The 22,930-nt window shown below is 34.1% G+C and overlaps 5 protein-coding genes across 5 annotated transcripts; 2 read left to right on the plus strand and 3 right to left on the minus strand.

Moving 5' to 3' along the window:
* Window positions 1-783: 783 nt before the first annotated feature.
* LOC138135283 (uncharacterized) lies at window positions 784-6,886 on the minus strand. Its single transcript, XM_069053984.1, has 6 exons — window positions 6,638-6,886; window positions 4,550-4,867; window positions 3,893-4,139; window positions 3,171-3,290; window positions 1,150-2,310; window positions 784-1,002 (listed from the first exon to the last, which is right to left on the minus strand). The coding sequence occupies exons 1-5, from the start codon at window positions 6,641-6,643 to the stop codon at window positions 1,175-1,177; spliced, it is 1,827 nt and encodes a 608-aa protein (XP_068910085.1). The 5' UTR covers window positions 6,644-6,886; the 3' UTR covers window positions 784-1,002; window positions 1,150-1,174.
* A 2,265-nt stretch (window positions 6,887-9,151) lies between these two features.
* LOC138134903 (uncharacterized) lies at window positions 9,152-11,129 on the minus strand. The gene is made up of 3 exons (XM_069053490.1): window positions 10,623-11,129; window positions 10,239-10,564; window positions 9,152-10,185 (listed from the first exon to the last, which is right to left on the minus strand). The coding sequence occupies exons 1-3, from the start codon at window positions 10,656-10,658 to the stop codon at window positions 9,990-9,992; spliced, it is 558 nt and encodes a 185-aa protein (XP_068909591.1). The 5' UTR covers window positions 10,659-11,129; the 3' UTR covers window positions 9,152-9,989.
* A 132-nt stretch (window positions 11,130-11,261) lies between these two features.
* LOC138134900 (uncharacterized) lies at window positions 11,262-12,223 on the plus strand. The gene is made up of 3 exons (XM_069053488.1): window positions 11,262-11,428; window positions 11,479-11,870; window positions 11,925-12,223. The coding sequence occupies exons 1-3, from the start codon at window positions 11,375-11,377 to the stop codon at window positions 12,103-12,105; spliced, it is 627 nt and encodes a 208-aa protein (XP_068909589.1). The 5' UTR covers window positions 11,262-11,374; the 3' UTR covers window positions 12,106-12,223.
* A 924-nt stretch (window positions 12,224-13,147) lies between these two features.
* On the plus strand, window positions 13,148-13,968 carry LOC138134901 (uncharacterized). Its single transcript, XM_069053489.1, has 3 exons — window positions 13,148-13,265; window positions 13,321-13,688; window positions 13,737-13,968. Exons 1-3 carry the CDS (start codon window positions 13,212-13,214, stop codon window positions 13,906-13,908), a joined length of 594 nt encoding a protein of 197 aa, XP_068909590.1. The 5' UTR covers window positions 13,148-13,211; the 3' UTR covers window positions 13,909-13,968.
* A 2,532-nt stretch (window positions 13,969-16,500) lies between these two features.
* LOC138134840 (protein spaetzle-like) lies at window positions 16,501-22,626 on the minus strand. Its single transcript, XM_069053388.1, has 4 exons — window positions 22,379-22,626; window positions 17,338-17,512; window positions 16,983-17,289; window positions 16,501-16,931 (listed from the first exon to the last, which is right to left on the minus strand). Exons 1-4 carry the CDS (start codon window positions 22,424-22,426, stop codon window positions 16,760-16,762), a joined length of 702 nt encoding a protein of 233 aa, XP_068909489.1. The 5' UTR covers window positions 22,427-22,626; the 3' UTR covers window positions 16,501-16,759.
* Window positions 22,627-22,930: the final 304 nt, after the last annotated feature.

Consider the following 22,930-nt stretch of genomic DNA (forward strand, 5'->3'; position numbering starts at 1 on the left):
TATGACGTTTCGTTTTTAAATATTCGCATTGTTGTCAATTCCGTCATTAATTTAGTTAATAAGAATTTACCCAGAACTGCCCTACAAATATGTATGTTTCATTTCAATTACAATTTTACGATTATTGGTCCTAATGCGTTCAATTATTTAAAAAATGTAACAACTTGGGAGCAGCGTTCGGTTGAATTATAACCTAAAATAGATTTATTAAGACAAATCACAATACTGCCAACTAAAATGTCAGATTTTCATAGATAGTCCGAATTTGAAATAATCGTGAATGGTTTATAGCTAGACCATAAGATCATGCATTAATTGAATAGGTATTGAAAAAAAAAGTACGTTTTTCTCATAATTCCATTTATAAAAAGAATTTAGCAAAAAAAATCGAGTGGTGCGATATTTTTGAACAGGAGTTTATTAGCTATCGATTGAAATTAGTAGGTATCAATTTTCGTAGCAAAACAGGAAAATCCAGAGTTAAAGTAATTTATCCGTTTTGGCCTTTGATTATTTGCATTTCTTTCGAAATGACTCAAATTATAACTGTGCCAACTGTACATTTACATATCCACAGAATCGTAGAGAAAATTTAATTTATAAACATTAGAATTCCTCGTGGAATTGTACTGGAATGAAACTGTGTCAGTGGATTTGTGCTTTTCCTGATGAACCGCTCTTCACTGGCTGCAAGATTTAGACGGAGGTTTTTGTAATTCATTGATAAAACTTATCAAAAAAAAAAATCACTCTTTAGGGAAAATTTAGAATGCCACAACAAAAAACGTAAAATATTTTATTGTCCATAACATTTTTTACAGTACAAAGTTACTTTTTATACTAAATACATACAACAATAAATAGGAAAAAATATGGTTTCGTGAATTCCATTGAGACGGCTAACTATCGTCGTTGGGTTTAAAATTATGTACAATTAGAGAGACTTCCAAAGGTATCAATGTTAGAAGTACGGATCGAACTGTTCGTAGTAGTGGTAGTAAGCTGAAAATAATAAAACGGCCATGTTATTTTTTGTATGGACAAAATCTGAGAAAGATATAAATATATCACATAACAGCCCACTGTAGTGTTAATAGCCATTATCTGGGAACATTAGTAAATGGGAGCAAATTATAGATTGTTTATTACCTGTAAGTATAGTCAGTTCGTCAGTCTATAATCTCTTTGGTCCGTTAGGTCCCAATTCGTACATAAGTGACCTCATGAAGTCAGGAGATGGATACACTGGTCTTTTACGACTAGAATTATTTTTGCTGCGAGTGGGTCGTTTTAAAGGAGGCTTATTATAAGGTGACAATTGCGTATTGTCGACAAAACCATGATTTTTGGGATGCGAATGTGTAGGATAATAATTGACACCACTAAACGCGTTCTGTCTTGGGAACACTTGTGGTCCTACGTCTGCAGCTGGAGGTACTAAGAACTTGATGTTATTAGAGCCAGAGCTTGAAAATCCTCCATACTGCAAAGACGCAGTGTTTACTGCTGGTGCTGTTGGTTTTATAGACGGTATGGCTTCTGGAGGATAAGGTGGGAAAGCCACATTTGGCTTGTTCGAAAATGAACCAAGGAATAAACTTGGATTGTTATTAGAATTTGAAAGAAACGATGTCGTGTCAAAGCCGAGATTCGAAAACGATGTCGGCAAAGGTCTGATTTCGTCATAGGTAATTGGAGTTGCTTGCAATTTCTGTGCTTCAGGTTTAGGATTCACGATTGGTGCTTGAGTGGCCGTTTGGGCCGTATTTTTTGATTCGGAAGCGTATTCGTGTAGGTTCAAAAAGGCGGGAGCTTCTTCAAATGGACTTCCGTAATCACTCGACGGTTTGGAATGATCGCTCGAATCAGAATGTGCCGGTGGTGCATATTCGTGATGGGTCTCATGGTGCTTTGAGGGTTGTTCCTCGTGGTGGTAATCCTCGTGAGATGAATGACTAGAATGGTCGGAATGGTAATGGTGGTCGTGATCGGAGTGGTGCTCGGAGTGATGGTGGTCGTGATCGGAGTGGTGCTCGGAGTGATGGTGGTCGTGATCGGAATGAAGATGTTCGTGGTCGGACTGGTGGTGATGGTCATGGTCGTCAAAAGGTGCAGGTACACCTGGTTTAAGAGAAGTGGAAGCAGAAAAGAATTTTCCTATGATTTCACCGAGACCAGGCCCCGAATGTTCAATCTTTTTGAAGTCAGGAACTTTATGCTCGGCCGGGAGATGCTCGGAATGTTCGTGGCTTTCGTGTTTTGGAATTTTCTTCAGGATTAAAATACCAGCTTGGTCGGTGTCCGGTTTGTCTTGAAAGTCAAAGTCAAGTCAGTTAGTTTTGGCTTTCTAGAACTGTTTCTAATAATCGGTTGCAATTTGGTAATTTATTTAATCGCTTCGAACTGCAGAACTTGCAACTAATTAAAACGGAGAAAGTCATCATTACACATTTTGGCGAAAGACATTTTTCCGCGGGTTATATTGAAATAAATCGGACCAAGAAAGTTTTGCAAACGCGCAATGAAACATTTTGCAGAACGACTGTCTTCCAGTATAATTATTGTTAACGAAATTTTGTATTTCTTGTCTAATAATTTACTCCACGTAAAGTGTATAAAATGACAAGTTGTTAATGCTGTTTCGGTCTGTAGTTACATTATATGAATTAACGCTCATACGTACACAGTTGCTTTCTTCACTTAAAAAACTAATAAGAGTTATTATTCAAAAAGAAATTTGAGTAGTGTTGCTTCATTGATATATTTCCATCGGCGTTGTTTTTTCCCAATAAAGCGAAAGTGATTATTTATGATCACATTTGAAAAGGCGCAGACTTTCATTTTTAATGAACCTATCTCTGTTTTCAGCGAGAAAGGTTGGGAAAGTTGATTTAAACTCTTAACCTTGGACTGCAACAAAATTTGTTATTGGTTTAAAAAAAAATGTAGCGTCGTTCCGCGTCACAAATATGTCTTTTCGTTCACAATACGCAAACCATTAAGACATTTAATTGAATGTAAATTGCAAACTGCGTTCCAAGTGAAATTGCACGCAAACGTCAAAATTTGACACACAAAAGATGAAACAGCTCTTAGTTATGCCACTTCCCCCTTACACATATTGTTCCTAGCTATGATAGATTACACTATTTGAATAACAAATTGTATACCTTCGTGATGTGGCGAATGATGATGGTAGTGATGCTCTGGCACCTCGTATTCAGGCCCTGGAGCTGACGGTGATCCATACTCGTCTGGACTACTGTGATGGTAATGTTCGTGGTGGTAATCTGCATAAAATACGAAAACTTCAAAGATAACACATTATTACTTTTTTTATAAAAAAAAAGTGTTACACTCTGAAAAAACGCCAGTCAATGTAGTGTGAAGAGTTTTAGATGTATCGATCTCGGTTATAAGGACTATATTGGAAGATTTGGGAGTCATAACTTCACATTCCGTGTCCGCTTACGGATTTTTCCACCATAAAACATTCAGTTTAACATCAAGGATTTATAATTTTATTAATCTCAATTTATGTAAAACCAAAATGTCATCGAGTAGAAAACGCATTTTAATTTTGTAGTTTCAGCAGGAACACTGTTACCGCGATAATTACTGCGTTTCTACAATCGAGTAACTTCCTTTGAATCATCAATACGTGCAAAGCTAATTTCGACACATTATATAAAATAAATAATACCGATATCCTTACATATCGATTACCACAATTCCATCGCGGAGGTTTATGTAAATCCGGTCGCTGATTTGGTATATTATCGTTTTTCTAATTCCGTCAATGTAATCTACTTTTCGTGGAGACTTTTCCGTTCTTGCATCATTCTTGATAAGCGAATCATGGTGTACTTCTGCAATTAAAGAACCGACTTACCGGCTGAATGACCGTGCGCAGGACTTAAAACGGCAGAGGTGGCGATATTCTTTCCGAGGTTGGTTATAGCTTCTCCTTTGGAACTTATTAACTTGCCCTTCGCTGATATGAGATAACCACTTCCTTTTATCAATTGTCCTTTGATGGCTATTACTCCGCCTTTTATTGCCTTCACCGCTTGAAGGAGAGTGTTTAAAATCGACTTCTTCAGAGACCAAAAGTCGAGCGACTTGTGGTGGTCATACGTCTAAAAAGAATTAAAAACATTGTCAAATCTGCAGTTTCACAACTCTGATCCTGTATTGAAAATGGTGCGAGATTTTATACTTTGGACACCTGTCAGAATATACGAAGTGTGCCGTGTTCGTTTTCCATTAAGTGATTTTAAATGGCGTGAAATGAAGCAAAAATCCCTGCGATAAATTTCGTTTTATGTAAAGTGCACGTATACGTTCGATGTAGCTGGGGTGGCGACTAAATACAATCAAAAGATTATTAAGAGTTCAGAGAACGAAGTGAAACACTTCTTTATCTACGCAGACCAGACAGTTTTTTATTTATGATTTTTTTAACATCGTTACATTTAAAAAACCAGGAGATTTGCCAGAGAAACGAATCAAGTCTGGAAATTTCTGACTCGTTGAGCATCAGACTCACCTCTGTATCGTGATGATGATGATAACCGTGACCACCACTGCTGCTCCCACTGAAATGAGAAATCGTCGAGGCCGAACCCTTGGCTAATAAGCCTAATTTCGATTTAATTCCATGACTTATTGACGCTTTTAACGAATTAAGTGCGTCGTCACCTGATCTCTTAGGTCTAGGAGGGTAGTACTGGCTATCTAAGTATTCTAAATGTCTTCTGTCAGTTTCTGTAATATCATCTAATGAAATTATATCTAGGGGAGCTTGTATTGCGGCACATGTGACCCTTCTTGTGGTGAGAACTGCGTAGGCCAGCAGAACTGCTACCTGGAAATTAAGTGCTGCGTTTATAGAGAGCTGTTAATTTTTAGCGGACATTTTTAACTTGATTTGCTGATACCAGGGGCAAATTTCAAAGCTGATTACTTTCTTGAGGTTAAATTCTATTATTATCAGAAGATTATGTTGGCTTGCGTAAATGAAAAAAGTCGCATACTTTCCGATCACGTAACAACATTAGTACATATCACGTATCATTTAGAGAAAATGGAAATAAAAGACTGATTGCTCATTATCGCTTTTGTAACTTCATTCCGATATTACGCTATTGATTAAAAAAATTGAGGTGACATTTTAGTTGTTTGTCAGAAGACCCATACACCATAAAATTGATACAAGAAATTACTTTTCAGGTTTATGTGTCACGTAAAGTTGTGTTTTTTATGCGTAAAACTTTCACCATACGGAAGAAAGATCGTTGACCATGAATCTTTTTGGAGCGATCTTGCATACTGTTTGCACTTAATGTCAATGTTAACGTGCACCCTTTTACTTTCTACTAACATACTCCAAATTGCCTACGTTTATTTGATGTATTAATTATATGAAACCGGCATTTGCTTTGGAGTCGGCACTTTCCAACTTATCATCTGCAACGAGATTTATTATTCCCTCTAAGTAGACAAAATTTGGATGAATTTCGTTCGTTAAAGTCACATACATTAGTGTCATCTTGAAAGATGAATAGGGTTGGATACTCAATTCAACGATCCCACATCAACTTTGACCCTCGTTTTCGTATGCCAGTAGGACTTAAAAATGCATTCGCATGTAGGGGTCGTCGGTCAGTCATTTTGGTCGTGGGGTATAACATGATGAAAAAATTATTATTACCGGACTAGGCGAAATTTCTGCACTCGCTCATGCTGACGGTGAAAATCTATTAATCATCACACCTACGCAGACCCTACAGATTTCAAATTATCAGAATATGGTGGTTATTTATATGTAATGCTATTTTGTAGTGGTAACAATTTTGTTGAAATAAAAACAAATGTGCATTCACGTGTTTTCGTGATTGGATTAAAATTTATTTCATTACATATCGAGTACTCACCACAAAAGTTTAATACTGAAGCTTAAAAAGTCCATTCAGAATTCCCAGGATGGAATATATAGTTGGTTATTTGCTCTATAAATAACCTCATTGGCCGTAATAACTAATCATTGGGTGAACGTAGGCAGAAAACAAAATTGTATTACAATTAAAATATCTACTGCTACCTATATATTTTTTTTAAATAATTATATGTTAATTTTAGGCAAACATTGCAATCTTCTTGTTCAGCAGACACACAGATTTATAACTGTTCAAAAAACTACAAAGATCTATATATTAAATGAAAATCGATTATGAAATAGAAATGAAGAGAATGTAAAAGACATGGTGGAATTTTTGGTTGGCTTAATTTGGTAATAAAGAGAGCATCAATCGACTTTTACCTAGGTCACAACACGCTCTTTCACTTTTTTATGTCCTAGCTTCATATCGATGCAAGATTTGAAAACAGATTAATTAATGTAATTAACTATTGTTTTACAATCCACCAAAAACCATGCCCGAAACAGTCAATTCTATTTATATTTTTAGAAACTTAGAAGAGAATATTGAACTGGTAGCTTCAATTTCTCCGAGGAGCCGGTTTGTTATCCGTTTTTGCAAACGTCCCACTTGCGTGGAATAAATTAAAGAAAAATTTTCAGCAAGACTGTGTAAACCAACGAAATACGGCGAAGAAAAATATGGATGGAACTTACCTTCATAGTTGCAAAGTCTAGGTCCAGGTCACACACATACACTCGTGATTATTGAAGACACCGTAAGCCGCTCACTGTAACGTCAACTCTTCACTCTCACTTCAAGCAATTGCACTGTTGATGACCCACTTCTTTTATAGATATTATAAGATCCCCACTTCAAAATCTACACCCCTAAGTTTGTATTCTAGCCAAAACAACACTTAAGAAGTTGTGTTTCTTTTAACAGAGTAGACTGACCGAATAGATTTGCATACAAGTGTTTGGTCGAAGAGCACCATTCGGTTACTTTCATAAAAGTCTCGGTGGGTCTCCGGATGTCTTCCGGTGGAAGCAAAGTAATAGCGTAATAAGAAAATTTAATAGTTGCATGACGTGAAAGGGAGTAATGAAGCTACATAATATTCGTCTTGTCCTAATGTCATTTTAATGCCATCTCGGTGCAAAAAACTCAAAATTTACAACGTGTAAACTAGTTGAGGTCATGTAGAAAGTGTAAAAATAATAAAAATTACGGATACATAGGTTGTAATTTCGCTGACGCATACCTGTTGTTATTAGCATATTTTTGAGGCAAACTCGTCATTATTTTAGCAGAGGATGGATAATAATTTGAATAAGCTGTCTTGCGTGCCGTTTCCGTACGTGGGGTAATAATCAGATTATCTAACAGAAGCGGCTTTTCTCAAAAACTAGCAGGAATATTAGAAGTTTTTCTTCTATATTCATCACACACGAAAGCTTGCTGCTTACGTAATTTTTCTCGGAAAAAAGTACATAGGAAGTTACTTACTATTTTCCAGTCTAATTTTATCAAAAAAGTAAAATTATATTAGTTCTTGGCATGTTGTATGTTACTGTTTTAGTCGCCTTGTTTCTAAATACCGTCCACATTATAATTTTGCTCCATTATTTATTGTGGCTTGAAGTTTATATTTTTGATGCTGCGAACTCGCGAACATTTTTAAATGTAGGTATAACTTATTAAAGAGACCATTACGCCAAACTTCTCCTCATTAAATCTTAAATTAATTTAACGGAAATTATTTTAGGTATATTAAACTTTAACAACTTATCTAGGTACATGATTAATTTCGTTTCGTCATGAAGTATCGAAATATGGTTCCACTAAGTGGATAAGATACAAGATTGACTCTGCAGTCAATCAATTCTGCTACTTTTATTTTTATCGAAAACCAACTCAAAAACTAACTCGCTCCTAATTAACTATAATCTTTTATACATTCTTATTTTTTTTTTTTTATTTTGATACTCCAACAGAACTTTCTTTCGATGAAGGCTTTTGTTTCTGTCACTAAGCGACTTTTACCTCTTACTTAGATGTGGCATTACAGTTAACAATTTTTTTTTTAACTCACCTTCAAATTGAGATTTCGCCACCGCGAACCTCGATTTCGCGCACTAGCGCTACAAAATCATCCAAAAAGCATTCGCCTTTTTGAGTATTGTGAAAATAATTTGACTTGATAATAATAACCTCTGGTTTACAAAACGCCATTTTTTCAAATTGGATGTTGAAAATTTCGAAAGAGCGGAAATAAATCGCTATTAATTCGATTGACACTTTAGCAAGCGCCATGGGTACACGACAAATCAGACATAATGATCGTTTCATAAAAATTGTACAAACTTCGATGCCTTAAGACGTATTCGGCACATTCGCGCAAATGAAGCACTCGCCCATACCTCAAATAATGTGCTCTTGCGAAAAATGTCCGCGCACTCGATTCGTAAATAACTATATTCCTCTAATGCTCTCCATTTAAAAGAAAAAATCGCTACAATAAAATCAACATTCTTATAAATCTAGGGAGTAAAGAGTTTTTTCACTTTCGAATGATTTGGCAATAATTTGTCAGTGTAAAAATCTAATTTTTTTTTTGCAATATTTAAAAATAAGACAGATTTAAAATTTTTTGCTTTAAGACCAAAACCAAACTGAAGAAAACTTCGCAGAAAATGTGCTTCTAACATATAACAAATAAAATTTCAATCTCGTGTTTATTAAATTTTCCCGTCAAAGTTGGCGTTGAAGAGTCGATTGTGAACTCGTCAGTCTGCTGATTAAAAAAGAAACAACGCATAAAGTGAGGTTAGATTTAACAGCTCATCTGTGATCCGTAATCCGTGGTGTGTTCACAATCAACTCTTCAACGCCTACTTTGAGCGGAAATTTAAATGAACCCCGATACAATGTGGGCGAAAAATTCAATACCGAAACAGAATAAAACTAGAAAAAAATTGTTGCTATAGTAACATTTGTCTATTTTTCATTTAATCGCTTAGGATTCTTTTCAACCACTTTGGCATTGAAACTGCCACTTTAGTGCTGGAAAAAAATGTGTTTTATAAAGCAAGTTTGCTTTTAATTTTATAATTTGCCAAGGCTCTTCGCTGTCTGATGTTCAAATATTTAATTAAATTTCTAATAAACTATTGATATCGAATGGGAAATCTAAGATTACTGGAGCATTGAAATAAAAACGAGGTATATGAACTTGACATTTATTACATAAAACTTAAACGGTCATTGTCGCACTTTCCTTTACATGTTTTGTTGGTTATGAATAGTACCAATTATTAATTTGTAGGGGATTACTTACCTCATCTATATTTTAAGGTACCTAACAGTCAATCAAATTGATTTGAGCGAAGATATAATTTGATAAAATTTGCACTAGGCATGTAATTTGGAAAATGTTATTTTACTTGCAATACGGTTATTTAATTATAGGCGATTTTTTCGGTAAATAATCAGCCGTCTATCCTTTGTGCTAAGTTTTGATCTCGGATAAAAAAAAAATCCTTATTTATTTAATTTTAATTTATTTAAAATGCCAAATGTTATCGAATAAAAACCTTCGACTTCCTTAATGGGTGTTTTGCCACTAAGAATACAGTATGTGAAAAAATATTTGTACAGAGCACTAATACATTACAAAAGCGAAAACGAACACACCTTACATAATATACTTTGGCATTCGATTAACAAATAATTGTCTTAAATAATTCCTTTCGTAATGACCTTATATGATAACAGTGAAGAATCAAAGAGCACTTAAAATTAAAATCACAAGCTATAGTTGAAAGCGTTGGGGAAATTTCAAAATGCTTTAATATCTTATCAGTATTTTAAATACTTCTGTCACTATCCAGGACATTAATGTGTCGTTACATTAAGGCAAATAACAGATACTCAAGATTGTGATTTCCTGAATTGATTTTTGCTAATGGAGTCGTTCTAATTAAGACGATATGTACATAGTATTTTATTACCAGAAGAAAGAAACAGCAGATCCTCGTCCTGATCCTCTAATCAGAAGTACTATACTTAGATTTCTCTTTTGCTTCTCTTCCGTTTCGTGAACATGTGTGCACAACCATTTGGTATCATCGTCGCCTTATATTCTAGTTCGTCTTCGTTGTTCAGATACAGCAATCGGACATTAGTGAAAAGCTGTTTGCACCACGTTTGAACGGACCGCCACCGATTCAATATCTTACTTGCAAAACTAGTTTGATTTGTTCTACAAGATTACTTCGTTTAACAGTACCAAAGATTCACTTAGTTAAAACTTACTTGCAAACTTCAAACGAAAGTTTTTGTTGGTACTGATCAACGTTGACTATAACCATATTAGTTTTCTTATCGAAATTTGGACGGAACGTGATTTTTTTGCATCTGCAGAATCTTTCCTCCCTAATTGAGTGTGATCTTGCATTAACTGAATATGCCGGTTCCATAACTTTCTTAGTCGTGTTTGTGTTCACATATCTTCTTTCACTGAGTAATTTCTTTATTTTGCCATCGACATCGACGTCTCTTTTTCCCAGCTGGCAGATGTCTTCATAACATTTCTTTTCTGCTTGTTTTCTTTTTGCATGTTTACCGACAGCCACTTCAAGCTAAAATCAAAGAAATATTAAAATTTTTAAACGTGTTATACATGCACAAGCTACTTACGCAACAGGTTAATGCAATTATTAATGTAAAACGCATGATGCTGGCTTGAATTTAAATCGTTTACTTTAAAACACTCTCAGTTAAGTAGTCTTATATAGATACGTCATACGCGAATTTTGTGCGTAATTTTAACCACATTTCCTGAGAATAATGTTAACAAAGTCGAGAATCGCGGGGATTCCTTCAACCGAAAAACAAACTTTCCTCGGTTATTAAAAAGGTCTGTAAATGGATTGATCAAAATTTTTCACATCCGTTTAAACTTACGGAGTGGATAATCGGATGTCCAGACAGGTTTCTATTTCTCTGAAACAATTTATTCGCAGGATCTCAGGTCTTACCACAAAAAATACTCTTATTCAAATTATGACCTTTATTGATATTGAAACTATTGTACAGAATGAGACAAGTTATATCCTTGGATAAATGACAAGTTCGATTGTTTCTACGTTAATTTAATAATTGTAGAAAACGTGTTAATTTGCTGAAAGCGTTAACACATTTGCACTTTCTTATCAGACGTTTTATCTATCTCATATATATTTTATCGTTAATTGCGGGAATGGTTTGTGTTTTTGGCACAAAATTAAAAAATGCGGTTTAACCAGAGACCCAAAGTGTTAACCCATAATTAATCTTTCTGTTGAGGAAGTTTGCTGACTAATCAAAACCACAGTTGTGTGAAATATACTATAAAAGACTGCTCTTTATATGCATTTTATTAATTTTGTGCAAATCCGCAGACACTAACCATGAATGGAAAATTTAAATTTTGTTTCCTGTTGTTACAACTACTGGCACATGCGGTATGTATTATTTGTTTATTTATTTATCTGTTAATTAAATTGCATTTTAGTACACATTATCTCTCAATCGCTACAATGACCGTCACATACCTGTAAAAAGACCTGCCATGTTACAAATGAGAATGGGGACTCATCAAGGGTTGAAAAAACAGGGGGACTGCTTTTATAATATTTGCGAACACGTGGCTAATTATCCTGAAGAGATGGTGAAAAATATTGTCGAAAAACACACAGCCTTGCACTCCTTCTTTGGAAGCGTCATCGAACCGGCTAACGACACGGTGAAGATATTTTCGAGGATACATGGAGAAATCACCGAACCTTTTTGTAAGACGGTGGACATTACCGCCGCCCCCAAATTAATGAGAGATATCAACGATGTCGAAAGAGCCATTGCCAATGTTAAAGATTACACCCAAATCATCAAGTTTCAAGCCTGCGAGTAATTTGCAATTTAAAGACTTGTCGGTAGTATGTATAACACTTTTTTTTTTAGTTTCTCCAATGGGGAAAAATGTTTCGCCGGGAATATACTCGATTACAAAACCAAATGCGAACAAAAATATAACGTGATCAAACTTGTTACAGCCAATGTGGAAACCCATGCTCTGGAATATCAAAAATTTCAAATACCGAGTACTTGCGTTTGTACTTACACCAAAATGTTTGATGATTAACATTTCCGCTAATGTTTCGTTGCCTCATTTTTAACATGTCATCTAAGATTGTATGCTTTGTATATTTTTTCATATTATAAAAATAAATTACTGGAAACAGTAAACCAACTACACCAAATTTTTTATTGTACACTGCAAAATCTTCCAATTTAGACCTCCAAAACTTTGTTCCTTGTCCCATAACTGTATAAAACAAAATTTATTCGAGATAAAATTAATAAAGCTGGTAACAGAACTCAATTAAGTCAAGTCTTTCACAGAATATGAAATTATCCAGTATTATTATAGTCAAATTTTTACCCTTTTGAGGTGACGTCACGATTTCCTTCCTCGCTTTCTCTTTATTGAAACGACAGAAACGAAAAAAACAAAAAAAAGCACGTTTATTTCTTGATGGTCACTTTGAGGTTATTTTATGCTTCTGTCAATTTGACAATTTTTAATTTCTTTCACTTATTACATTGATTACAAACATAACCTTTCAACAAATTTGACACATTTATAGTTATTTATAATCAATTCAGATTTGTTTCTGATCCTAGCTCAAACATACGTAAAGTTACTAGATAATGACGTCATCGCAAAAGGGTAAAAATTATACTTTATGAAGGAATTTTAGTTTCCATGATTTTCATTTCATTCATTTAATTTAATTTTTGGAAATAAATCTTACCATTAAAACCCTTTCTTAATCCCTAATCTGTTTTTGTCACTCAGTTATTTTTTCTTAATGGTTAAATCTAGATAAGTGAAATTTGTCTCCAAATAATATTTTTATTTTCTTTTGAACAAAAGACACCAATGTATACCTACCTGTGCAGAAAATTTATGGAAATGACTTGTCTCGTAGACGGATTGTCTAAGCACCCATTTGTCTAGACTTCTGGAGGATAATCTATTCTATAATGGGCCGTTTTCAAACATTTCTTTTGTTATATTAGTGTTTTATAGGAAGCGTAACGTTTTTGATTCTTTTGCTGTTATATTTATCCGTGATCGTGTATTCAGAGGAAGTAGACAAAACCGCAAACCATGTTAGGAAATATAGGTAGGTATAAAACCCAAAGTTTACACAATTCACACCATTAAATTCAAAAACCTTGACAATGCAAAACAAAAAGTTCGTTTTATTGTTGATCACACTGTTGGCAAATTTTGCGGTACGAATAACAATCTATTGCTTTTATCGATTTAGTTTATTGTGTTTTACTTTAGGAACCAGAGTCGCCCTCAAGATACAATAAACGTTTAGTCAGAAAGACCGCATCCTCCCCGAGGCTTCGATTCAGAAAATTAGGCGACTGCATTTTCAGTATTTGCGAACATGTAGCCAGTTACCCTGAAAATGACATCAAGACGATTATAGAAGAGAATAAAGCTGTCCACTCTTATTTTGGGAACATAATTGAGCCGTCAAACACAATGGTGGTGTCTGACAGATTTGGCGGATCCGACTACGAACCCTTTTGTAAAACTGTAGACATCAGCACCGTTCCCAAATTTATGAGAGATGTCGATAATGTGGAAAGGGCAATTGCGAACGTTGCCGGTTACCATCAAGTTGTAAAATTTCAAACTTGCGAGTAAGGAGCACGATTCTTAAATGACTTTAATTCACTTGTTGCTTTAAGTTTCAGCAATGGTGAAGAGTGTTTTGCTGGAAAGTTGGTGGATCGAAACACGGCATGCGTACAAAAATTCAACACTGTCAAGCTTCTGACTGCCAATGTAGATAATAAATCTCTGGAATATCGCAAATTTAAAATACCGTCTACTTGTGTCTGTGCTTACGTTGATCAGTGATTTAGACTGGATTTAATATGATTTTGTAATATTGTAAAATAATAGAGTACTTTTATGGTCGTGAATGTTTATTACCTGGCCCAACGGAGTAACGTTGCTGCGTCATAAAGAGTTTGTAACCCTCATAATTGTCGACTTACTCACAGGGGATTGTAAACTGTCATCTCAAGTCTCATAAATTATTAAGTAGCAGTCAAAAGTATCTCTTTATCCAACTCAGCTTTTAAGTAATGCCGCAAATGATTCTGTTTGATACGAGAAAGCATTTTGAACGTGTGGCGTTGTGCAGGATCCAAGCAAATCGCAAACTGATAAGAAAGGTTGTGCTGGTTGCAACGAAATTTTAACCAGTGAGTCAATTCTACAATTAGATTTTTTTGTAAAAACAAGATATAGTTTGTCCAGCGAGAGATTGGTTGACATAAAAATCACTAAATTCTACGTATTGAAAGTATTGGGTGATTCAAAATGATTGTGGATAAGTATGGCAACTATGTACGAAAATTTATGTGGCAACTGTGTGGGTGGGGTAGAGTTGACATTTGTATGACTTTTCATAAGCGTGTATTTGATTTTTTTTATACCATTGCACATTGATTTGACAATTTTCAAAATTGCGCGCCTATGGACTGTCAAAGAACTCTATCCTACCCACACAGTTGTTATATACATAAATTTTCGTACATAGTTGCCATATTTATCCACAATTATTTTGAATCACCCAATATATCCGTCAAGCAGTAACATTTTTGGCCTGAAATTATGCTGTAATTAATGTATTCTAGTGCATTTTGTAGTGTTGGGTTAATTTAATACAATTTAAAATCTCCCAATCTCTCGCTGGACGAAGTTTAACATGTTAGCGAATTTCAGATTGAAAAAATCACCAAATCTCCATTACTTTCAATTATTTTGTTTTATCATTCTCAAATTGTTGTCAAATGTAAAATTAAAGGGGTTGGTAGACTTGGCGATTAGAAACAAATTGCTTCGTCGTAGAACTTAACAAAATCGGATGAACGTATAGTCAGAAAAGTAACCAATTCATCAGGGAGGTTTTAGGGAAATTCAAACAAAAGTGGAACGACTTTTCGATTCGGAGAACCAATAAAATTTCATGTTTATTTTCTACAACCGTCACAAAAAGTAGACTGTTATATACCGCTTTACGACACTAGTGTGGAAAATATTTTCAGTACTTTAATAAAAATATAGCAGATAACACTGCCAGGTCGATAACAGATCGAGAAAAATTGAAGAAACGTCAGTTTTTCCAATTTTAGAGTTTTGTAATAAGCAAAACATAAAAGAATACTGTTGATTGAATTTTAAACAAATTTCCTGTTCGCAACAGCACCTAGTACAATATAATGCATAACATGTCTGCTCTCATAACAGTTCTGTTATGTTGTTGTTTCCACAGCAGCCGACATGGATTCGGTAAATTGATCTTACTGTGCTTGTTGAGTACGGTAAACGAGTGAAAATATGTCGTAACGCAAAAAAGTTAATAACTTTTTATTAAAAGAGACACAAAATTAGAATTACAGTATATTAAACATTCGTTTTCAATCATTTTAAACCCATTACGACTGTAATTAAGCGTGGAAAATGTATTTAGGTATAAGCCGTTAAAAAACGGTTGTAATACGTAATACGTCTTTACTGAACTTATAGCCTTTCAGCACGAGCGGTATAGCGAACGTGTCTACTTGTTCAGTAAAGTATCACTTTCTACACTTGTTAGATAAATATCAATAACGCTTGCATAGGCAGCAAATTTCAACCCATTTAGGATTCAAAAATCATTTAATCGTTTAATTTTATTCTTGTTGTTGAATTTTTTACATTATTACTGTACAAATTCCGAAATTAGATTCATTTAAAATTTTGTAATTTAAATTTGGGTCTTAAAAACTTCAAATTTTAAAATTCCACCGACTTAACTCCACGAATGCAATTTCTAACTGCTACATCGTAACGCGTGTGTGCTCGTCCTATTTTCAACAGAATTGTACAACAAAGACTTCCAATAAAATCGTACTACGGGGTTGAAACGGAAATGGTCGGCTTTAAAGTCCACGTCTTCAAGAAACTGTCTTTAAATTGTCTAGCTGGGTCAATGATATTTCCGTATAAAACATTACTATTTTCTTATTTCTCTTGTTGATCTAGGAGAAACGGAGCATTTTCATTAAAAAAACACCTGATTTCCAGACATCTTCCATTTAACATTATCCTTTATTCTGCCTTGGGAATTATAAGAACTAGCAGTTTGTGCCAAGCTGTTTACTGAGGATTTTGACACTTTTGTCAAGATTGCAAACTTATTTATTTTAGACTTCTTTCTTCCAACGTATATTTCAGTTCTTTTACTTAGTAGATAATAAATAATCGTTACCCAGATAACTTAGGTAATACATATCATGCAGGTAGTCAAAAATTCTTTTAGGATTTAAGGAATGTTAAGAGAAAAATTAGATACGAACAGAAGTTTCATTTGAAGATTGTGTAATCATTTTTTTTCTCTGACCGTGAGCTGTATTTGCAGCTGAAAAACTTAAGGTGTTAATTTCTCATGTTTTATTCCAGTTACTCTCATTATTTTATACTTTATTTTTCGCGTTGATTTTTGAACAAATATGATAGGTGTGTTGTTATAAGCAACAATAAAATAACTGAATTTTACACATTCCTAGAAGAAATAGTCAAAAAACGACAAGGTTAATAGTTGTAAGTCAAAAGTCGAAGACTGAATGTCTCAGTAACAAAATCTGTATAAATAAACAAAAGATTACACGACCAATTAGGCTGATACACTGTACATCTGAAATAAATGTGACATAACCATTTAATCACTTCTGGTCACTGTACAAACACAACACGACGGCACTTTAAACGAATCGAACACAAACTTATCGTTATCTCCCAAGACCATCAACCTCTTGTGGATGAATTTTTGTTGACAGAAAGATGTGTAACCCGTCGGAAAATTGCTGCTAAATTTACATTTCCCGTTGTTCCTGCAACAGACAATTATACAGACTGCTCCCGCATCTAATCGACCAACTTACACGCAAGTCTCGAAAACCACCCCTTGTTTGTGTCCTTCCACGTTGACAATCACTTTTTCGATTTCCATCGTGTTATTGGCTTTCTCGGGGTAAATCGTATGGACCTTTGTTTCACACAACGACATCTCATCCGTATTAAACCTATTATCTACATTGACGAACTCTTCGGTAGCTTGGAAGTAGCTGTTCATAAACTGAGATCTGCTGAGTAGTTTTTTAATTTGTTCTTTTGGGTAGCCAGCGACGTTGACGCACAAGCCATGGGTGCATGTGCTGGCCTCTGGGTAAACTATTGGACCGTCGTTTACTAAAAAAATTGATTTCATTCTGGACTGTGCCCTAGTTCACACCCTACCGTGCTCCCTTTGTTTTTTGTCAACACTTCTTGCATCTAAGTGTGAATGCGCCGTTGTTTCAATTGCGCCCTCGTGATATCGATTTCTGGTCGATGTATCACTCATGTGTGGCCTCCCTCGTGGTCTTGTGGTTGACCTGTAGAGATAGTCTGTCGAAGCACTAATGGGAAGCGTCTGGAAAATTAATTGAAACAGAAAAATTATTCCATTTTAATTGGGAAATTTTCGGCTTTTGTCTCGTGATCAAATAATTGTTTTACAACCCAAGCAGGTATAATATCGTTCTGAACGTTGGACAATTTGACAATACTGCGCTTCATTTATTTAGGAATGGTACCTTCATTATCGACGTTGTTATTCTTGCTTTAATATTTAGGTTGCAATAAGGGAACAGTTTGTATGGTTAATTGTGTTCTAACCACTACACAAATCCAATTAGTTGTCAAGCATTATATCTTAATGTAATGTCTAGTATGAAATTTGCTTCTAGCAAATTAATCTGATGCATCTATACATTTCTAAGCAAGCTTAACTTGAAAAAAGTCTTGAATTGAAATTCGCAAGCATTGAAAAACATAAATTTGTTCGAGACAGAACAGGTGAAATCAATCGTTACAAATAATTAAAACTACCCACACTGAATTCCCCATTTTTTCCAGCCAGTAGTTTACCCAATGCATTGTACACCGAATTAAGATGTCGTTGATTTGTTATGGTCCGTTACCGATAGGTTCTGTGTACAATTGGAAAGCATTGGTATAAAAACACCATTTTATATACTCGATTGCGCATTTTTTAACCAATTGACGTCAACAGATATTTTTTAGGTAAACAGTGGCTGCAAAGCATTTCCGACCGGTTATTATTATTGGTTACGAATTTAATATAAATGTAAATTATTTGGCAGCACCGTAAACTCAAAATATCTGCATAGATAATAATTTCACAATAAGGTAAAAAAATTCATTGAAAATGAACTCAATCGTGCATCCAGAAAATCGAAGGATCTAATAATAAACCCAAATTGTATTTTGTCTAATACAAAGTTATGTTGGAGAATATATATTGACGCAACTCAAATAATTTCACCACCAGCAGCCCATAAGTCTTTCACTAGTCGATTATGTTAAAAAGAAAAAATAGACATGTACACACATTTTATTGTGGGCGTCTCTGAAGATAGTTGAATGGTATAATTTAAATATTTAAAACACGTGTTCTGAATAAGTTTCCGCTCTGGGAAATCCCTATACCCAAAGAAAATTTAGTCAACGGTTTATTATCTATTCTATATCATACACCTTAATTTGCATTCTTGGAGATGTTATATCTTTGACTAAGATTGGCTCTGCCAGTGCCGAATTAATATTATGTAAAGGAGACTAAAAAAAATGAGAATTCCCGATTACGGTAAATGAACCAATAAATTAAGAGGTACTATCGGGTGCAAAAAAAGGAAACGACTCTTCGATCAACAAGTGGCCAATGATCCGTTACATGATTATTGTCAGCGAATGGAGTAAAAAATATTTTTTTTAAATGATTCTAATAGAATCAAAGTCAGCTTGTTTTATCATTACAGACGTTGGAGTTTACTGAGTATTTCAGCTGCACTTACTGAGTAAATTAAATAAAATAAAATCAAAAAATTGTTTACGCCTCTTGGGGCAAATGAGGTCCGTTGACAAAATGTCGCGTTGTTGTTGTTAACACGATGGTCAAAAAGCGGTGGGGTGAAAATAAAAAATACAACACCATTCGCACTTCGTTTTTTTTATGTGAAACTTAACCACCGACCTAGCCAGACTGGGGGTCATAAAAACAAAGAATAAAATTGCGGCACGTTACGCCTTTGCTCCGTTGAGTGAATCTGCACAGTTTGTATAATTAGATTTGTGTCTTTTTTTTTAATTAAAGTAAATTTATTAGATTTTCTGTGCACTGCGACGAACAATAATTTTTCAGGTTCGTTTTTCGGTTTAATTGAATGTTAAATTCGTTCTAATCAAATTTGTGCGCATTAAAAGCTCTTGTTTGGTCGAAAAATTCGTCGAGTATTGTTTGGTCGAGTTAAAAATGTGCAAATAATGAAATTTCTGAAAAGGAAAATTAACATCGAGTGTTTTATGTGTGACCGTTACGCTCTTGGTTAAACAAATATTGAAAATTTTCGAATGTATCGTTGCATCTGAACGAGTCTAAAGATTGTTAATTACGCCAGTAAACGAGTATTTTAGTGTTGATGTTGTTTATTTTTATTATCATGTACATTTAATGTATAAGAAATATTAATATAACATTACAATAAGTACATGCAACCTTGAACATTTAAAGTCATAATTTATAGAAAAGCTGTGGCAGGAAACCTGTTTTTCTGCTTGGATTTCTAATTTAATTCAATTTTCATTTGTTCACTTACAAAAATAAAACATCCACCCTTAATAACTCTTTATCAAAGAGAATCATTCTAAGGGAATTAATAACTTTGGCTCTAATGTTCTAATTCGTTGCTACCAAAGCCGAAAATAAACTATCTAAATAGTTCTAATTGTTATTATTAATAGGCTATAGCAAGCATCCTCTAAGAATTTATTGTTTAATTCGGTATATTGGTACAAAATTCCAGTCTGTATTTTTCAAATCTAACCAAGCCAGACAAATGGACTTGGACAAAAATGATTGTTCTCGTAATACGCAAAGCTATATTTACATAATTGTGTAAACGCTTAAATTATGGTCCCGAGAATTATCACCGTGTGAATTTTTATTACGTAATTAATAATAGATGAAAGTAATAAAATGATAAATGTAAAAACGTGTTTGAATTTTTGCTCAACGATGTTACCAAGTAAAAATTTCAATTGTTTAAAACAAAGATGCACAAATAAAACTTTTATTAATTGAGATTTAGAATAATCAGGTTTTTTATTTAAATTATTTCTCGAAACTATATGTAATCAGTTTTCTGCGAAATAGAAAAAAAAATTATGATCAAGCGAGAGGTCAGGGTTTCTCTATGATTTTTGTCAACAAAAATTTGCAAAATTACTTATTCTACATATTTTAGGCAAAATTAGTCAGTTCGTAATATACTATGTATTTGCAAATTGCAGTCCTTATTTTTCTTATTCTTTGAAAAGACTCTTAAAGAGCCACATTTAAATCTAGTTAAGAAGCTATTGTTGTCGTTTTCTGCAGAATCTAGTAAAATACCTTGCATTTGGCTAGAAATTATATCTGGCCATGCAAATGTATTATGTTATTTTTTTGTTCGACACTGTGTGAACGGATTTTGATAAATGTCACAATTTGTCAAAACGAAACGTCAAGCTAATTTTAAAGATTTTAAGCGATTTGGAGCCTTTAAGGGGCTCGTCGAATAAAAAAACGCTGTATTCAACTCGTTCGTGTGTAAATTGGACCTTTTTTTGTTAAAAAGGCCCAATTTACGCACGAACTCATTAAATAAACTACTAGAGGTATTTTCATATTTGGTGGCGGAAACAAAAGACTGAGAAATGTCATAAAATTGTATTGTCAGTGTCAAATTTCTCATAAACTTTGTAAAAAGGAATGTCTAGGTAAATTTAAATTTTCGCTAAATAGATTGAAAAAATAAATTCTAAGGAAACCAATTTTTGTCAGTGCTTTAAAAGAAAGTCTGTAAGTGTCAGAAAAAAGTGGGGTTATGAGAGAAAACTGTTGGACAGTCATTTTGGTCGTAGTTCATCGTGTTTTTTTTATTCTCATTTTATTATTTCACTCAAAAAGTATGATATTGTAGCTAAAACCTTTTTGTACATAATAATAATTTTGTGTTTCGTAAATAAACTCAACAGTTCAATGTCAAATTTTGGCGGGAGGTTGAGCTAACCCCAAAAAATTAAACTTTTTCTAGGGATTTATTTTTTTCTGCCAACATAATTCAACAGGTGGTGGATTTTTGATTTTGAAACAGATTATATTACAAATTATGTCTCTAGTTCGACTATTAATAACTTTCTTATTGCCAATTTGCTGCATTTCTGTCGAAATCACGAACGTCTGTGAGAAATTTGACACTGACAATACAAATTTGTGACATTTCTCAGTCTTTTGTTTCCGCCATCAAATATGAAAATATCTCTATTAAATTTTATAGTTTCTTTACACACGTATTTTAATCCAAAGATGAACATTTGTTAAAACTTAATATGCGATTAAAAAATATAATTATTAACAATACCACAACCACAGCGAAACATGTAATTTCATTTCTATGATAGGGCACACCCACAGCATTAAGCAACAATAAATAATATAAATCTGGTGTTATTTAAAAACCACAAAAACAAAAAGAAAATATTATAATAATGTTTAGAATGTACAAGGTACCTGTTTGTGTCTAGACATTTTGAAGACGCTTTCCCTTCCCCCTACCCTCCCATTGCCAAAATTCCACCATAATTCCGAAGAAATAAAGTTTCCGTGTAATTACAGAAAATGTTTTGCAATCCAATGTTGGTCGTTAGTGAGTGTATTAAATAAACTTTAAACAACTACTCGTATAATATAAGCGGTTATGTTAATATAAATTCCACAGGGTGGTGGTTAACCGCTGTCTCGTTGTAGTTTGCGGGTTGGGGGTCAGTACATCATGTTATTAAAAGAGCAGCAGGTTCTCGGTGTAAATTTTCGCAAAATGAAATAATTATCTTTTTAAGCTATGTATCTTATTAAACTTTGTCCATTAGCTGATACCGCATATTTTACATTCCGCAACCACAAACGTTAATGTTTCGAATTTGAAAAATAAAAGTACTAATTAATCAACTTTAATTTTAAACTTTCCGTTGGACACTTTATCGGTACATTTAAACGAGTGTGTTGAAAAGTGTGCATCATAATATAACAACAGTGCAATTAAAACAAAACTGACCACATACCACATACTTCAAGGAGATAAACAAAAGTAAAAACATTTTACAGATGTTGAACTTTCGCCGGTATGAAATGTACGTAAGTAGGAAAAATGTAAAGAAAATTAGTGGCAGTGCTTACCAAGGACAATAAGACAACTATTATCTTCACAATCCCATTCATTGCCATTATCAAAATCAGAATTGCTCGCAGCACTAGTTAGCAATTATCCCGTTTGGACATGATACGAAATAATGCATCTGAAGGAGCTGGACATCTGATTTTAGCGGGCGTTCAGCATCTGACCGACCACAACATTACACTACTGCTGTACTCAACACAACAACATTGAAATTGTTGAGTATCGACAAGGACACCAAGTTGAACGGTAATATTGTCAGAAAGAGACAGCCTGTAATGATCTCGTTGCACTATTAATATTTTTTTCGCAGTTGGGGCTACACCATTGGTCAGTAAAATAGGAAAATTCATCCGGTTCGCTTTCACGCAAAATCTGGTTTTTTCAAGATGATCTCTCGCGCTAAAGAATTACCCGGAAGCGTTATTGTAGTTTTTCCGGTGGATGTAAATGCGTTTGTGCGAATTTGTAGGCGGAAGTGGGTACAAAATAATTTATTAGAAACATCTACATTTGCTCGCATTTGTTGCTTCTTGGTAGGCTGAATCACTAAT

This window comes from Tenebrio molitor, chromosome 7 (genome assembly GCF_963966145.1).
Source record: "Tenebrio molitor chromosome 7, icTenMoli1.1, whole genome shotgun sequence".
NCBI classification, from domain to species: domain Eukaryota; kingdom Metazoa; phylum Arthropoda; class Insecta; order Coleoptera; family Tenebrionidae; genus Tenebrio; species Tenebrio molitor.

Coding starts and splice junctions, on each gene's coding strand:
- LOC138135283 (XM_069053984.1), bottom strand. Junction 3,291..3,892: donor TGCGCACGGTCATTCAGCCG/GTAAGTCGGTTC, acceptor TATTTTATGCAG/ATTACCACCACGAACATTAC. Junction 2,311..3,170: donor TCATTCGCCACATCACGAAG/GTATACAATTTG, acceptor TTGACTTTCAAG/ACAAACCGGACACCGACCAA.
- LOC138134903 (XM_069053490.1), bottom strand. CDS start 10,658: ATGCGTTTTACATTAATAATTGCATTAACCTGTTGC. Junction 10,565..10,622: donor TAATTGCATTAACCTGTTGC/GTAAGTAGCTTG, acceptor CTTTGATTTTAG/CTTGAAGTGGCTGTCGGTAA. Junction 10,186..10,238: donor CTTTCGTTTGAAGTTTGCAA/GTAAGTTTTAAC, acceptor GTAATCTTGTAG/AACAAATCAAACTAGTTTTG.
- LOC138134900 (XM_069053488.1), top strand. CDS start 11,375: ATGAATGGAAAATTTAAATTTTGTTTCCTGTTGTTACAACTACTGGCA. Junction 11,429..11,478: donor TACAACTACTGGCACATGCG/GTATGTATTATT, acceptor ATTGCATTTTAG/TACACATTATCTCTCAATCG. Junction 11,871..11,924: donor ATCAAGTTTCAAGCCTGCGA/GTAATTTGCAAT, acceptor TTTTTTTTTTAG/TTTCTCCAATGGGGAAAAAT.
- LOC138134901 (XM_069053489.1), top strand. CDS start 13,212: ATGCAAAACAAAAAGTTCGTTTTATTGTTGATCACACTGTTGGCAAAT. Junction 13,266..13,320: donor CACTGTTGGCAAATTTTGCG/GTACGAATAACA, acceptor GTTTTACTTTAG/GAACCAGAGTCGCCCTCAAG. Junction 13,689..13,736: donor GTAAAATTTCAAACTTGCGA/GTAAGGAGCACG, acceptor TGTTGCTTTAAG/TTTCAGCAATGGTGAAGAGT.
- LOC138134840 (XM_069053388.1), bottom strand. CDS start 22,426: ATGGCAATGAATGGGATTGTGAAGATAATAGTTGTCTTATTGTCCTTG. Junction 17,290..17,337: donor CAAAAAACAAAGGGAGCACG/GTAGGGTGTGAA, acceptor CAATTTTTTTAG/TAAACGACGGTCCAATAGTT. Junction 16,932..16,982: donor GTGGTTTTCGAGACTTGCGT/GTAAGTTGGTCG, acceptor TGTCTGTTGCAG/GAACAACGGGAAATGTAAAT.